The following is a 14,208-nucleotide window of genomic DNA, read 5'->3' as shown; positions in this document are numbered from 1 at the left end:
GGGCGTGGCGCAGATGAGCTCTTGTCTTGCAGCGTTTTTCTTTCGATTTTGATTTCAAGCTGTTGGTGTTGGGAAAGTTCACTTTCTACATGAACTAGTTCAAAGTTCAGTTCACAAACTAGTTCAGTTCATAATTCATACTCATAGTTCATAGTACATTTTTAACTAAGTTCCAAAAATGAACTAGTTCATAGTTCTTTTTTTCCATGTTGCTGCGAGATATTATTTTTCAAAATGATTGCCACAGCCCATATAGAACCACAGACAATTATTTTATCAGTTTTAACACTGAAGCTATGCGTCAGATTTTTCCCATCCTCACCGACCTTGTCATAAAACTTTAAAACTTAAATGATCATACGACGTCTTCTTGCTGCTTTTTTTTTGATTTGTAACGTAAGTGATGAGTCGTTCATGAACGATCCATTCATTGCATCTGTCACGTGACAAATGAACGAAAGACTCGGAAGGTAAAGTAATTATTTATGTTCCCTGTAAACTATTTTTGACTGCATTATAATGATTTCTTAATTCAGAATATGATCAAGATTGCGTAGGTGGATGTGTTCTGGGAAATTGGCAGTTAATAGTATAACATTTAAAGCCCCTTAAATGAACGAAATGACTCGAAAAAAGATTTGTTCATTTTAATGAACGAGATCGAACAAGAGACTCAGTAGACACTGGCTGGTGTTGCCAGATTGGGTGTTTTTTCCGCTACATATTAAGGCCGGTTTACGGTGGGTTTTAGGTGGGTTTTCGCCTGGAAGGCTCTATAGAAATCTGGCATCCTATTGAACAAAGTTAAACTGAGAGAGCGTGCCGTTCACAGACACCAGAATGAACAGGCAGTAATACAGTACGTTCAGTTCACGTTCATCCAAAATATATACGAGATCACGAACTATCGTTCAATGAACGCGTGCAGGCAAACCAGTGAGCGTCGAGTTCAGGTAAGAATTAAATTACATTCAAATATCAGCAGCAGCTTCCTCGATTTATTAGTCAAATATTTATGAAATATTAGTCAACAGCAGCCTAGGCAAGGAATTACTTCGTTTAGTTTATTATTTCACTGCTATTTTATATAAAACTTTTAATTGCACATCAAATCTGTTATCTAGGTCAAGATTTTTATTTATTTATAGTTTTTAATAAAAAAATTTTTTTTTTCGAATTTTGCTATAAATTTCAGTTTAGTTTTTTTTAGTTTCATTAATAATTTTGTTCTTATATTATGCCCCACCTCTATGATCAGGGGCCTCTAGAGCATTTATATAGGCTTATTAAAAACAAGTTGTATATAATTTCTATGATTTTTAAAGAAATAAGAATTTTGAATCATGAAAATGAGTTTGTATATGCTTATTATATTCATCAGAATTAAAGAAGATACCGCATCTTTCGTATTTCAATGAATGTGTGCAAAATTACACCTTATTCACTCAAATAAACACAGAAGCACTTTTTTCCACCCTCTGCAGGCGTGGCACAGATGAGCTCTTGACTTTCAGCATTTTTCTTTCGGATTTAATTTCAAGCTGTTGGTGTTGAAATGGCGTCGAATTCAGGTAAGAATGAACAGACACAAATATTTGCAGCAAAATTCCCTCAATGATTCCCTCGTGCCCTTTTTGACCTTACACCCCAAAGTGCCCTTTTTTTGGTGGTGGTGTTTTTTTTTTTACATCTGTCTGTCTGTTTTACACATCTTTTGCCAATGAAAGTTCTTAAAAAGAGCTTTGTGTAAATCTTGTTCAATCCTCAAACTGTCAGTAAGCTGATAACCCCGCCCCCTATATCTGATAACTCCGCCCCTCTATATGTTAACTCCGCCCCCTATATCTTGACTGAATGAAATGAAGTTCCGCAGGAGCCGCACAGCGGACAGCTATAATAAGTACTAAACACTATGTCTATAAAGCCTCATATTTTATTTATTTGATGTCTGACTGAGACATGTGGGACCTGAGAGAGAGATCTAGCATTTGCCATCTAGTCATAGCCAATACATAGTCTACACTTTAAATAGTCTATACAGTAGCATTTCATCTTTTATAAAATGAGATTTTGGCCAAATGTATTTTACAACAGGAAAAACTGAGCGCCCTGTTGTAACCTGTTGATGAAAATGTAATGTGATGCCGCCGGCGCCATTTTAATGATGGACACAATGCACATTTGCACACATTCGCTGGTCAAAAACCCTGTAACTGCCTTTGAGTTTGACTTTTGTAAAATGTTAACAATATATTGATATAATACAACAACATATAGCCAAATTTGTTTTTACCATTGAAAATCATAAGCACAGGTGCACCCCCGCGCTGTTTCGTACTGGAACTCACAAAGCGATTGAGTGATCCTCGTCACCTAGGTAACATATTTCTAAGAAATTTCTTCTTTGATTTATAATTGCTGATACATTAATTTATTAACATTTAATCCTGTTAAGCTAATAATATTAAATTATAGTTAATTCAAAGCTGTTAATATGCACGTATGTAGTAGAACATGTTTTTTTTAGGGCTAAAGAGGCCCTGAAACCCTGTATAGCTTTACTATCTATATTATTATTATGGTTGTTATTAAAAGTGAATAAATCTAAAGCTTAAAGACTCTAAAGACTATTATTTTGTGTTATTTCATGAAGATGTTACCATTTCTTTCTTTTATGTAGGCGTACTAAATAATCTTAAGCTAAAAAAAATAAAAACAAAAGGAGGGGGGTGCTTTTTTTCAGTTTCAATACGTGCCCTCAAAAGGTCTGTGGGCAGCCCTGGTTACAATGGCGTCATCTACCCCCCTAGAGGACTGGTCTGCAAATCGCAGAGGATCTATGAGATGCTCTGTTCCAGATAAAATTTACTTTTTACTAAATGCTCAAAACATTTAATCACTAGAGATGTTAGGCCTCGTTTACACTGTCAGTGAAATGTGACCCAATTCCGATTTTTTGCTCATATCTGACACAGATCGGATGTGTTCTATGACCGTGTAAACAGGAAAAAAACGCATGCATTTCAAGATAGGTTTCAGGCCTCATTCATATGTGGAAATAAATCAGATATAAATTGGATATGTGCCAATGCGACTGTCATGTAAACAGGCAGATCGGATTTTCTGAGGCATTTGGCAACGTCTCCGCGGTTTAATGACGAGAACAATCCCGACGCGCTTCTGCAAAGATGCAAAGCACATTATTTGTAATTGATATGGTTATGGTTACACTTAAAATAGTTACAAAATAGATGTATGAGATGATGATAACTTATACCATTAATCTTACCCTGTATGTAAAATGTTACCTGAGAGATAGTGTGTGTAGAGAGTGTGTAGAGAGTAAGAGGAAAGAGGAGGTAAAGAGAGAAAGCCCCAAGAAAGGGACCCAGAGAAGAAGAGACCCAGAGCACCAAAGAGACAGAGCAACAGTTTCAATCTTCTTTTATCCTTTCCTGACCATGTGATTAAAACCCAGTTGTGAGACATTCAAACTGACCAATCAGATAATTACAACTCCCCCCACCGTACTAAAGGTGTGACAATTCATCAACCCCCAAAGTACACACATCTTGGCCTACAGGCCTTGATCACTATCAGACCCAGCTTGTAACCCCTCTGTGCCTTTAGGAACTCCAAATGGTCCTTGTGGTAGAAAGAGGGGGTGGAAAACAGTAAAGCAAATGTCTTGGTTCATTTCAAATATCTTGGGTTATTTTCAATCCTACAGCTACATTTGTCATATTCTTAATCCCCTTTCAGGCATATCGTGAATTGCCACATGTCAGAGATGCCTACACTTTTTGTTTGTACTTGTGCTTATCTATTTGTCTTTTACTCTGCTTCTGTATGCACCTCATTTACCACATCCTGTTTTTTGTATGACTTCCTGCATATCTTGCATGCCACTCTCACCCACACTGACAGCTAGAAGGGGAATTATGTAAAGCCCCTTTCACACAGCGCTTTGAACCCGGGAAATTGCCGGCAAATTGCCAGAGTGCCTTCTGTGTGTACGCAAACACGACCCGGGATTGATGCCGGGATCGATGCCGGGTTGGGGATCTAGTAACATTGCCGTGTTTAGTCCCGGAACGTGCGCTGTGTGAACAAAAGCCGTAATAATGCCGTGTCGTTGTCATGAACTGCTCCGAGACATGAAAGTTAGATCCAAACGCAGCCTTTATTTAAGGGGTAATCCAAAGTACAGGCAATAGGTCAAACAAAACAAAACAAAACCAAAACAAGACAGGCAGGGGTCAGAGGCAAGAGAGTAATCCAAGGAACAGGCAAGAAATCCAAAAACCAAGAAACAAGAAAACCAGGAAAACGCTCAGAGTTGCAGTGTGACACTAAACAAAACTTCGCAGTGAGTGAAGGGGTGAACAAGGCTATATATGGGGTGAACTAAACAAGATAATGAGATACAGGTGATTGTGATAATGAGTGCTGATGAGTCCAGGCAGAGAATGATGGGAGATGTAGTCTGTGAGTGAGCAAGATAGTCTGGTGTGGAGTGCCCTCTTGTGGCTTTCAAGGGCACTCCAGCTGGTGACCGTTACATAGCCCACCCTCAAAGGAGCGGCTTCCAGACACTCTAAAATCGTCCAGGAGGGAGGTGGAGCGGAGGCGGACCTGGGGGCGGGATGGAGGGCCAGGCCCGTGGAGCGGAAGATGACCCGGAGGCTGCGGCAAGACGGGAGGCGACCAGGGAGGAGCAGGCAGTGCAGGCGACCAGGGAGGAGCAAGCAGTGCAGGCAACCAAGGCGGATCAGACTGTGCAGGCAACCAGGGCAGGAACAGACATCGGCTCAGGAACAGGAACAGACACCGTGGCAGCGGCTATCACTGCTGAGGGCTCAGGTTCAGGCATGTCGGCGGCCATCTCTGCTGAGGGCTCAGGCGATGTGGCGGTGGCCATCTTGTCTGGAGACATTGGTTCGGCGGAGGCCATCTTGTCCTGAGACACTGGTTCGGAGGCGGCCATCTTGTCCGGAGACACTGGCTCGGCGACGGCCATCTTGTACGGAGACACTGGCTCGGCCATCTTGTCCGGAGACACTGGCTCGGAGGCGGCCATCTTGTCCGGAGACACTGGCTCGGAGGCGGCCATCTTGTCAGGAGACACTGGCTCGGAGGCGGCCATCTTGTCCGGAGACACTGGCTCGGTAGGCGTGACGCTCTCGTGTTGAGCCGCTCAATTGCAGGGCCAAGTTAATATACTGTCCAAGAGTACCATGAGGATTGTGCAGAGGCATGCTTGAACCGAGCGGCTCAGATAATCCTCCCCGAAAAAATATCATTAAGCATACCTCTTCCATGTAGGTCAGGTGAGCCAGCTCCAAAAAGTCAATCACATAATCCTCAACGGGTTGATCTCCTTGACAGAGATGCATAAGCTTGACTGCTGGATTCATGATGGTGATCGCTGCTGGATCTTGGTGCGGCGAAGTTTTCTGTCATGAACTGCTCCGAGACATGAAAGTTAGATCCAAACGCAGCCTTTATTTAAGGGGTAATCCAAAGGTGTAATCCAAAGTACAGGCAATAGGTCAAAACACAGGTAGACAGTCCAAACAAACAAAACAAAACCAAACCAAGACAGGCAGGGGTCAGAGGCAAGAGAGTAACCCAAGGAACAGGCAAGAAATCCAAAAACCAAGAAACAAGAAAAACCAGGAAAACGCTCAGAGTTGCAGTGTGACACTAAACAAAACTTCGCAGTGAGTGAAGGGGTGAACCAGGCTATATGGGGTGAACTAAACAAGATAATGAGATACAGGTGATTGTGATAATGAGTGCTGATGAGTCCAGGCAGAGAATGATGGGAGACGTAGTCTGTGAGTGAACAAGATAGTCTGGTGTGGAGTGCCCTCTTGTGGCTTTCAAGGGCACCCCAGCTGGTGACCGTTACAGTCGTAGTGATGACGCTGAAGCCGGGATTGTTTGCCAGCTGTGAAACGGTGCGTAATGCGCAAGTTTATGATCAAATCAGAGAGAAAAATGCACAAGCGTGGTTTCTCGAGAGAAATCGCAGCTCATAAGCAAACTTAAGACGCTGCTGAGACATTACAAGTCACATCGATGTCACGTGTCTTTACGGGATTTTTACGGGTTGTGTGTGAACGCACTCTCTGATTCCGGGAAAATCACTGGCAGTGTGAATGAACCAAAAATCAAACAAACCCAGATCAAATCCAGGGTCACTATCCGTGTATTTTCCGGAATCTCTGTGTGAAAGGGGCTTAAGGGGCCGATCACACCTGACGCGTTTTTTTGCAGTGAGAGGTGCCTATTTTCAATTGGTTTCCTATGGCAGCGAGCGTTCTGCGCGCTGTTTATGCGCCTGCTGCGCCTCGCGTTTTACCGCCCGCTGCGCCTCGCGTTTTTGAAGTTGAAAAAAAAGCAACTCCGAGCGGAAAAAGCACCCGACGTCATCGCGTTTTTTTCCACTGTCCAATCGAATGAAGTGAGAGGCGGGCCTTCCGTTTAAGTGATGAAAGCTACAGTTGCTTGAACGTCCGGAGAGTGCGATGATAGAGGATAAACTTGTGATGCTCTCGCGGGTTACCAGGAGCTTAACGACTTCACAAACCGTAACTACCACAATGAAAGTAAATAAAGGTAATAAAAGGCTGATTCGACGTTTACTTGACTGACAGGACAGCTGTTTCATTGGTTGCCTAGCAACATAAAAACGCAGTGCACTGCGCGTTCTGTGTAATGTAAAGTGCTGTGCACCTCGCGTTTTCGAACATGAAAAACGTGTCAGGTGTGATCGGCCCCTAAGGCTGCTTTTTACAGACAATAGCTCAGCCTTCAACACTATAGTTCCCCACAGACCCCTGTGATTGGGTTCTGGACTTTCTTTCATGTAAACCACAGGTAGTGTGAGTGGGTCAGACCATTCCAACATCATCACCTTGAGTACAGGGACACCACAAGGATGTGTTTGAGACCCCTGCTCTACTCCCTCTATACACGTGACTGTCCTCTCACAGCTCCACTTCTATCATCAAATTTGTGGATGATACAATGGTGATGGGCCTCATTTCTGACAACACTGAGGCTGCCTATCTGGATGAGGTGGAGAAACTGGCATCATGGTGTCTCTTTCTGAACATCAGCAAAAGCAAGGAGATGGTTGTTGACTTCAGGAGGCAGCAGCGGCACTACACCCCACTCAAATACATCAGAGTGCACATCTTTGAGGAACTGACCTGTGGCCAGTTGCATAAACTGTTAAGACTAGTCTTACAAGTTAGTCATCCAATTTTATTCTTTAAAATTGTTAATAACTTTTTAAAGTCAGTAACATAAAAACGTAGATTGGTCTAATTTGACACCGAACAGTAAGACTGATTACCCCTAACTAACTTCTTATTGATCGTACTAGTTCTTAAGACACAGTCTTAACATAATGGCTATGTTTATGCAACTGGCCCCTGGACTCATCACATTCAAGCCCAAGTAAAGAAGCCAGGCAAAGGATGTACCATCTGAGACTATTGAGGACATTCAGGGTTTCCCCTTCAATCTTAAAAATGTTCTATATGGGGGCTATAGAAAGTATATTGACTCAACACATCTCACCATGGTACGGGAACTATCATAAAGCCCTACAGAAAGTGGTGTGCACAGCCAAGCATATAACTAGAACCGCTCTCCCTTCTCTGCATGACATTTACATCAGACGATGCAAAGTCAGGGCTGTCAAGATCCTCAAGGTCTCCACCCACCCTGGAAACTCATTATTCAACCTGCTGCAATCAGGCAGATGCCTCCACAGTCTAATGGCTAAAACGAAGGCAGTACCTAGTACCTGTTTCTTTGTAGAGGGCCGGAGATAATCCCTGATGGCCTTTACTTTTTCAGTCAGTCCCCTTCCAATGCGATAACCCAGGTATCGTGTCTCCAGAAGCCCTAGATTAGACTTTTGAGGGTTAGCCATTAGTCCAGCCAGACATAGCGCGGTCAGCACCTCCCTCAGTCAAAGTAAATGTTTACTTGTTTACACTGTCAGTGAAATGTGACCCAATTCCGATTTTTTGCTCATATCTGACACGGATCGCATGTGTTCTATTACCGTGTAAACAGGAAAAAAACGCATGCATTTGGATATTTCGAGATAGGTTTCAGGCCTCATTCATATGTGGAAATAAATCAGATATAAATCGGATATGTGCCAATGCGACTGTCATGTAAACAGGCAGATTGGATTTTCTGAGGCATTTGGCAACGTCTCCGCGGTTTAATGACGAGAGCAACCCCGACGCGCTTCTGCAAAGGGACGGATGGCCCGACGAAACGTTGTGTCATCGTAGGAGAGGAATGTGGACAAACGTTGACAACATATCAAAGGTTGGCTTGCTCATCCTAAAATTTTGGACTCACTGCTCCTCGTTAAAGCCTGCCACAATATGCTCCCACTAGTCCTGAGATCTCTCTTGCACACAATAACTGTAGCATATGCACAGGCTGCAATGATGGCACTTTTCGTCCTCCTCCGCCTCATAATCATGGTGATGTTTGGCGAACTTCGCATTTCGCAGAGCTAGCATCAATCATATTTTGTGTTCGTCCATCTGTGCAAGATAATTTAACCCTTTAAGCATGCGCGATGTTTCAAATATTATGGCGAGTGTAAACGTGAATCAGATATGGATGACAATTGAAAGAACGTGTAAACGGACAGTCAAAAAAATCGGATATAGGCAACAAATCAGAATTGGGCATCAAGAGCTGCAGTGTAAACGAGGCCTTAGTGCTATTGGTCGAAAATCATATAATCCTAAAGGTCTAGAAACTTTTGCCACTGGAACTAGCTCCTCACATCCTTGTAACACCAGAGGTAGTTTGCCTCTTCCCTTATGGGGTGTGTAAGGGAGGATATCCTGCAGTGGCTCAAGCTGCAAGACTGCCGACTGACTAAAGAAACGTTATTAGCAAGATGGTAGAAAACTGTACGTTTCTTGTCTATTCCACCCACTGCTTCTTGTACCAACGACGGAAATAAGCGCAGTTACAATAGCTATATATGTGGGAGAGCGTTGCTAGTATAGAGAGTGACAATATTGTATTGCAATTTTTAGCACTTCAAAGTCAATACCAAATCAAAACTATTTATCACATTATTTGTAATTGAAAAGGTTTAATGACAAAATATGGTTATGGTTACACTTAAACTAGTTACAAAATAGATGTATGAGATGATGATAACTTATACCATTAATCTTACCCTGTATGTAAAATGTTACCTGAGAGAGAGAGAGACAGAGAGAGAGAGGGAGAGTGTGTAGAGAGTAAGAGGAAAGAGGAGGTAAAGAGAGAAAGCCCCAAGAAAGGGACCCAGAGAAGAAGAGAGCCAGAGCACCAAAGAGACAGAGCAACAGTTTCAATCTTCTTTTATCCTTTCCTGACCATGTGATTAAAACCCAGTTGTGAGACATTCAAACTGACCAATCAGATAATTACAACTTCCCCCACCGTACTAAAGGTGTGACAATTCATCAACCCCCAAAGTACACACATCTTGGCCTACAGGCCTTGATCACTATCAGACCCAGCTTGTAACCCCTCTGTGCCTTTAGGAACTCCAAATGGTCCTTGTGGTAGAAAGAGGGGGTGGAAAACAGTAAAGCAAATGTCTTGGTTCATTTCAAATATCTTGGATTATTTTCAATCCTACAGCTACATTTGTCATATTCTTAATCCCCTTTCAGGCATATCGTGAATTGCCACATGTCAGAGATGCCTACACTTTTTGTTTGTACTTGTGCTTATCTATTTGTCTTTTACTCTGCTTCTGTATGCACCTCATTTACCACATCCTGTTTTTTGTATGACTTCCTGCATATCTTTCATGCCACTCTCACCCACACTGACAGCTAGAAGGGGAATTATGTAAAGCCCCTTTCACACAGCGCTTTAAACCCGGGAAATTGCCGGCAAATTGCCAGTGTGCCTTCTGTGTGTACGCAAACACGACCCGGGATTGATGCCGGGATCGATGCTGGGTTGGGGATCTAGTAACATTGCCGTGTTCAGTCCCGGAACGCGCGCTGTGTGAACAAAAGCCGTAATAATGCCGTGTCGTAGTGATGCCGCTGAAGCCGGGATTGTTCGCCAGCTGTGAAACGGTGCGTAATGCGCAAGTTTATTATCGAATCAGAGAATAACATGCACAAGCATGGTTTCTCGAGAGAAATCGCAGCTCATAAGCAAACTTAAGACGCTGCTGAGACATTACAAGTCACATCGATGTCACGTGTCTTTACGGGACTTTTACGGGTTGTGTGTGAACACACTCTCTGACTCCGGGAAAATCACTGGCAGTGTAAATGAACCAAAAATCAAACGAACCTGGGTCAAATCCCGGGTCACTATCCGTGTATTTTCCGGAATCTCTGTGTGAAAGAGGCTTAAGGCTGCTTTTTACAGACAATAGCTCAGCCTTCAACACTATAGTTCTCCACAGACCCTGTGATTGGGTTCTGGACTTTCCTTCATGTAAACCACAGGCAGTGAGAGTGGGTCAGACCATTCCAACATCATCACCTTGAGTACAGAAACACCACAAGGATGTGTTTTGAGTCCCCTGCTCTACTCTCTCTATACACGTGACTGTCCTCTCACAGCTCCACTTCTATCATCACATTTGCGGAATGATACAATGGTGATGGGCCTCATTTCTGACAACACTGAGGCTGCCTTTCTGGATGAGGTGGAGAAACTGGCATCATGGTATCTCTTTCTGAACGTCAGAAAAAGTCAAGTCAAGTCACCTTTATTTATATAGCACTTTTTACAATACAGATTGCATCAAAGCAGCTTCACATTGATAACATGAAAATAATACAACAAAGTTTGTTTCTAGAAGAAAATTGCATCATCGTCCACCCTAAATAAGGCAGATCAATAATATTGTTGAATATTAAATGGCCCCAACTAGGCAAGCCAAAAGCCAAGGCAACAGTGGCGAGGAACCAAAACTCCATCAGTGACAGAATGGAGAAAAAAACCTCGGGAGAACCCAGACTCAGTCGCGCAGTTCTCCTCTGGCCAACGAGCGAACAGTGTATGATTATCATCCAGGCAGCATTACAGGTCAGAAGTCAGATTGGTCGTGTCGATGAGGCCTTCACAGGGCTGATGAGGCTGGCACTTCAGGGATGCGTCATGGTTGGCAGATCCACCATCTGATCTGGATACGGCTGGGGTCCACCTCACTTCAGTAAACGGAGAGACTTGTTGACGCTTCAGTACTGTGTTGTCGTCGCGTCCAGGCGCAGATCCTTCATCGGATCTGGATGTGGCCTGGATCCGCCGGACTGCGGTAAACCTCAGAAAAAAAGCAAGGAGATGGTAAGAGGAAAGAGGAGGTAAAGAGAGAAAGCCCCAAGAAAGGGACCCAGAGAAGAAGAGAGCCAGAGCACCAAAGAGACAGAGCAACAGTTTCAATCTTCTTTTATCCTTTCCTGACCATGTGACTAAAACCCTGTTGTGAGACATTCAAACTGACCAATCAGATAATTACAACTCCCCCCACCGTACTAAAGGTGTGACAATTCATCAACCCCCAAAGTACACACATCTTGGCCTACAGGCGTTGATCACTATCAGACCCAGCTTGTAACCCCGCTGTGCCTTTAGGAACTCCAAATGGTCCTTGTGGTAGAAAGAGGGGGTGGAAAACAGTAAAGCAAATATCTTGGTTCATTTCAAATATCTTGGATTATTTTCAATCCTACAGGTACATTTGTCATATTCTTAATCCCCTGCCAGGCATATTGTGAACTGCCACATGTCAGAGATGCCTACACTTTTTGTTTGTACTTGTGCTTATCTATTTGTATTTGTCTTTTACTCTGCTTCTGTATGCACTTCTGAGTTACCACATCCTGTTTTTTGTATGACTTTCTGCATATCTTGCATGCCACTCTCAACCACACTGACAGCTAGAAGGGGCTGCTTTTTATAGACAATAGCTCAGTCTTCAACAATATAGTTCCCCACAGACCCTGTGATTGGGTTCTGGACTTTCTTTCATGTGAACCACAGGTAGTGTGAGTGGGTCAGACCATTCCAACATCATCACCTTGAGTACAGAAACACCACAAGGATGTGTTTTGAGTCCCCTGCTCTACTCCCTCTATACACGTGACTGTGTGTCCTCTCACAGCTCCACTTCTATCATCACATTTGCGGATGATACAATGGTGATGGGCCTCATTTCTGACAACACTGAGGCTGCCTATCTGGATGAGGTGGAGAAACTGGCATCATGGTGTCTCTTTCTGAACGTCAGAAAAAGTCAAGTCAAGTCACCTTTATTTATATAGCACTTTTTACAATACAGATTGCATTAACCCTCTGGGGACCAAGCTGTTTTGGGGTCCTTGAGATGTTCTGACATGCCTTGACATATGTGCTTTTTTCAGTTATTTATAAACATGTTAATGGCTAAGGTGTAAATTCACTCTATATAGCACAAACAGGGCTACCATAATATGCGAGCAACGTGTATGTAGATGTTTGTATTTTTAAGAGAATAATGTTTATGCATGGTTATTGGAAAAAATTAAAATGAAAGTTGCTGAATTAAGACCACAAAACACATATTAAATATGTGTCCACAAGACTTTTGACTAATGGATGTTGTCCCTTTGAGTTCTAGCTTCAAAATGTTGTGAAAATAGTCTTGCTTTATCGTTCACAAAAAAAAATACATTGATTTAAAGGGGACATATCATGCTAAATGCACTTTTTTAGCCCTAAAATGCATTTTGGTGTATATTTGGAGTGTTTAGAAGTACAGAAAAGATGAAATTATTCTCTTCAGGTGCTTCGTTGATATCTTTATATTCTGTTTTGGTCATATTTTTCAACCGGTTCAGATTTTTCTGTTATCTATGACGTTTTGCGAACTAATACGTCACAGTATTTGCAGCGGAACTGCCAAATAAGGACATTGACTTCCGGCCCAACACTTCGAGCAATCCGCCATTATTATTTATCGCTGCAATTTTGTAGTCCAAGCTGGATGCAGAAGTTACGAGAGGGTAAGTTAAAATGTTCGGTTGTTGGATGTAGTAACCCACACGCTTCATTACACCGTCTAATGTAGATGAACTGCCGCGCTTGTGGCGCATGTTTGACTGAAAGAACGAGCAAACAGAGAGAGAGAGAGAGAGAGAGAGAGAGAGAGAGAGAGAGAGAGAGAGAGACCCGGTCGCGCGGGCGCTCTCTCTATCTCTCGGAGCCCTACAGTCTATGGTGTAAACATGACTTCACCGTCTCCAAAAAACGCTGTCTTGCTCGCTCTCCCTCGCACATATTAATCAAAATAAATCGACACGGTGGTAAAAGGTCGGAAGACCAAAGTTTCATGTGTAAATACAGTAACATACCATTGCGATACATCCATATGAAGACGTTGTTCTGCAGGTTCATCGTCTACATTTTTATCTCGCTCCGGCTCCGACTCTGGCTCGAACATGTAAGGCTGGCTGGACAAGTCTTCCGTTGTTGACATTTTGTTAATAAAGTGTGAATTAAAAGTTTCTGTGCCGCTAGATAATCCTATCTCTGCTATCAGACTACAAAAATGGCCGAACGGGGTGGAGTTGAACCTCTGCAACCTGGAGAGGGGGCGGGGTATGAAGTGTCTCAATGTTTTTTAAAGAGACCGCACCAAAACGAGTTGCTCTGAGACGCACATAAGAAAAGGGGTAAAAAGGGGGCTTGTGGAGCTATAATAATGAGGAATTCAGACCCAAGCATTGCAGTTCCGCTTTATATAGACTACAAATGTATGATTTATATGTAAAAAGGAACAATTTAAAAGCATGATATGTCTCCTTTAAATGGTGTAAAACAGGTTTTGCTTGGAAAGCCAATATGCGAGGGGGAGGAGTAGTTTACACCTTAGATTACAATGTCCCACCCACTCTGCATAATGACTCTGCATAATTAGCCATTCATTCAGGTGTGACACTGACTGAGCCACAATGCAAGGACAAAAGATGTATTTAGAAGAATACTTATATTGACCATTTAAGATTTTGCTTACATCTCTCTTGTAAATATGTTTTATTTTATTAAAAATGTTACAATTACAACAATAATTACAATTTCAACAATGTTTCAAGTGTACTCTTTCTTTGTAAAAAAGAAAAAGAAAAAAGATTATAGGCCTACATTTTATCA

The 14,208-nt window shown here is 42.6% G+C and overlaps 1 protein-coding gene across 3 annotated transcripts in view; it reads left to right on the top strand.

Moving 5' to 3' along the window:
* LOC311295716 (uncharacterized protein) overlaps nt 1-14,208 on the top strand; it is a 123,757-nt gene that overhangs the window by 17,578 nt on the left and 91,971 nt on the right. Inside the window, exons 1-2 of one of the 3 annotated variants that reach the window (XM_084417204.1) lie at nt 829-953; nt 1,485-1,571. The exons of 1 other annotated variant lie outside the window; for it this stretch is intronic. In XM_084417204.1, the coding sequence (XP_084273330.1) occupies nt 1,556-1,571 (16 nt within the window). In that variant the 5' untranslated portion in view covers nt 829-953; nt 1,485-1,555. Of the gene's footprint in view, nt 1-828; nt 954-1,484; nt 1,572-14,208 lie in introns of those variants that run through there. One more of the 3 variants, XM_084417205.1, reaches the window with a different exon arrangement.

The sequence above is a fragment of the Rutilus rutilus genome (genome assembly GCF_951802725.1).
Source record: "Rutilus rutilus genome assembly, chromosome: 8".
NCBI classification, from domain to species: domain Eukaryota; kingdom Metazoa; phylum Chordata; class Actinopteri; order Cypriniformes; family Leuciscidae; genus Rutilus; species Rutilus rutilus.
This window is presented reverse-complemented; position numbering and strand designations above follow the sequence as displayed.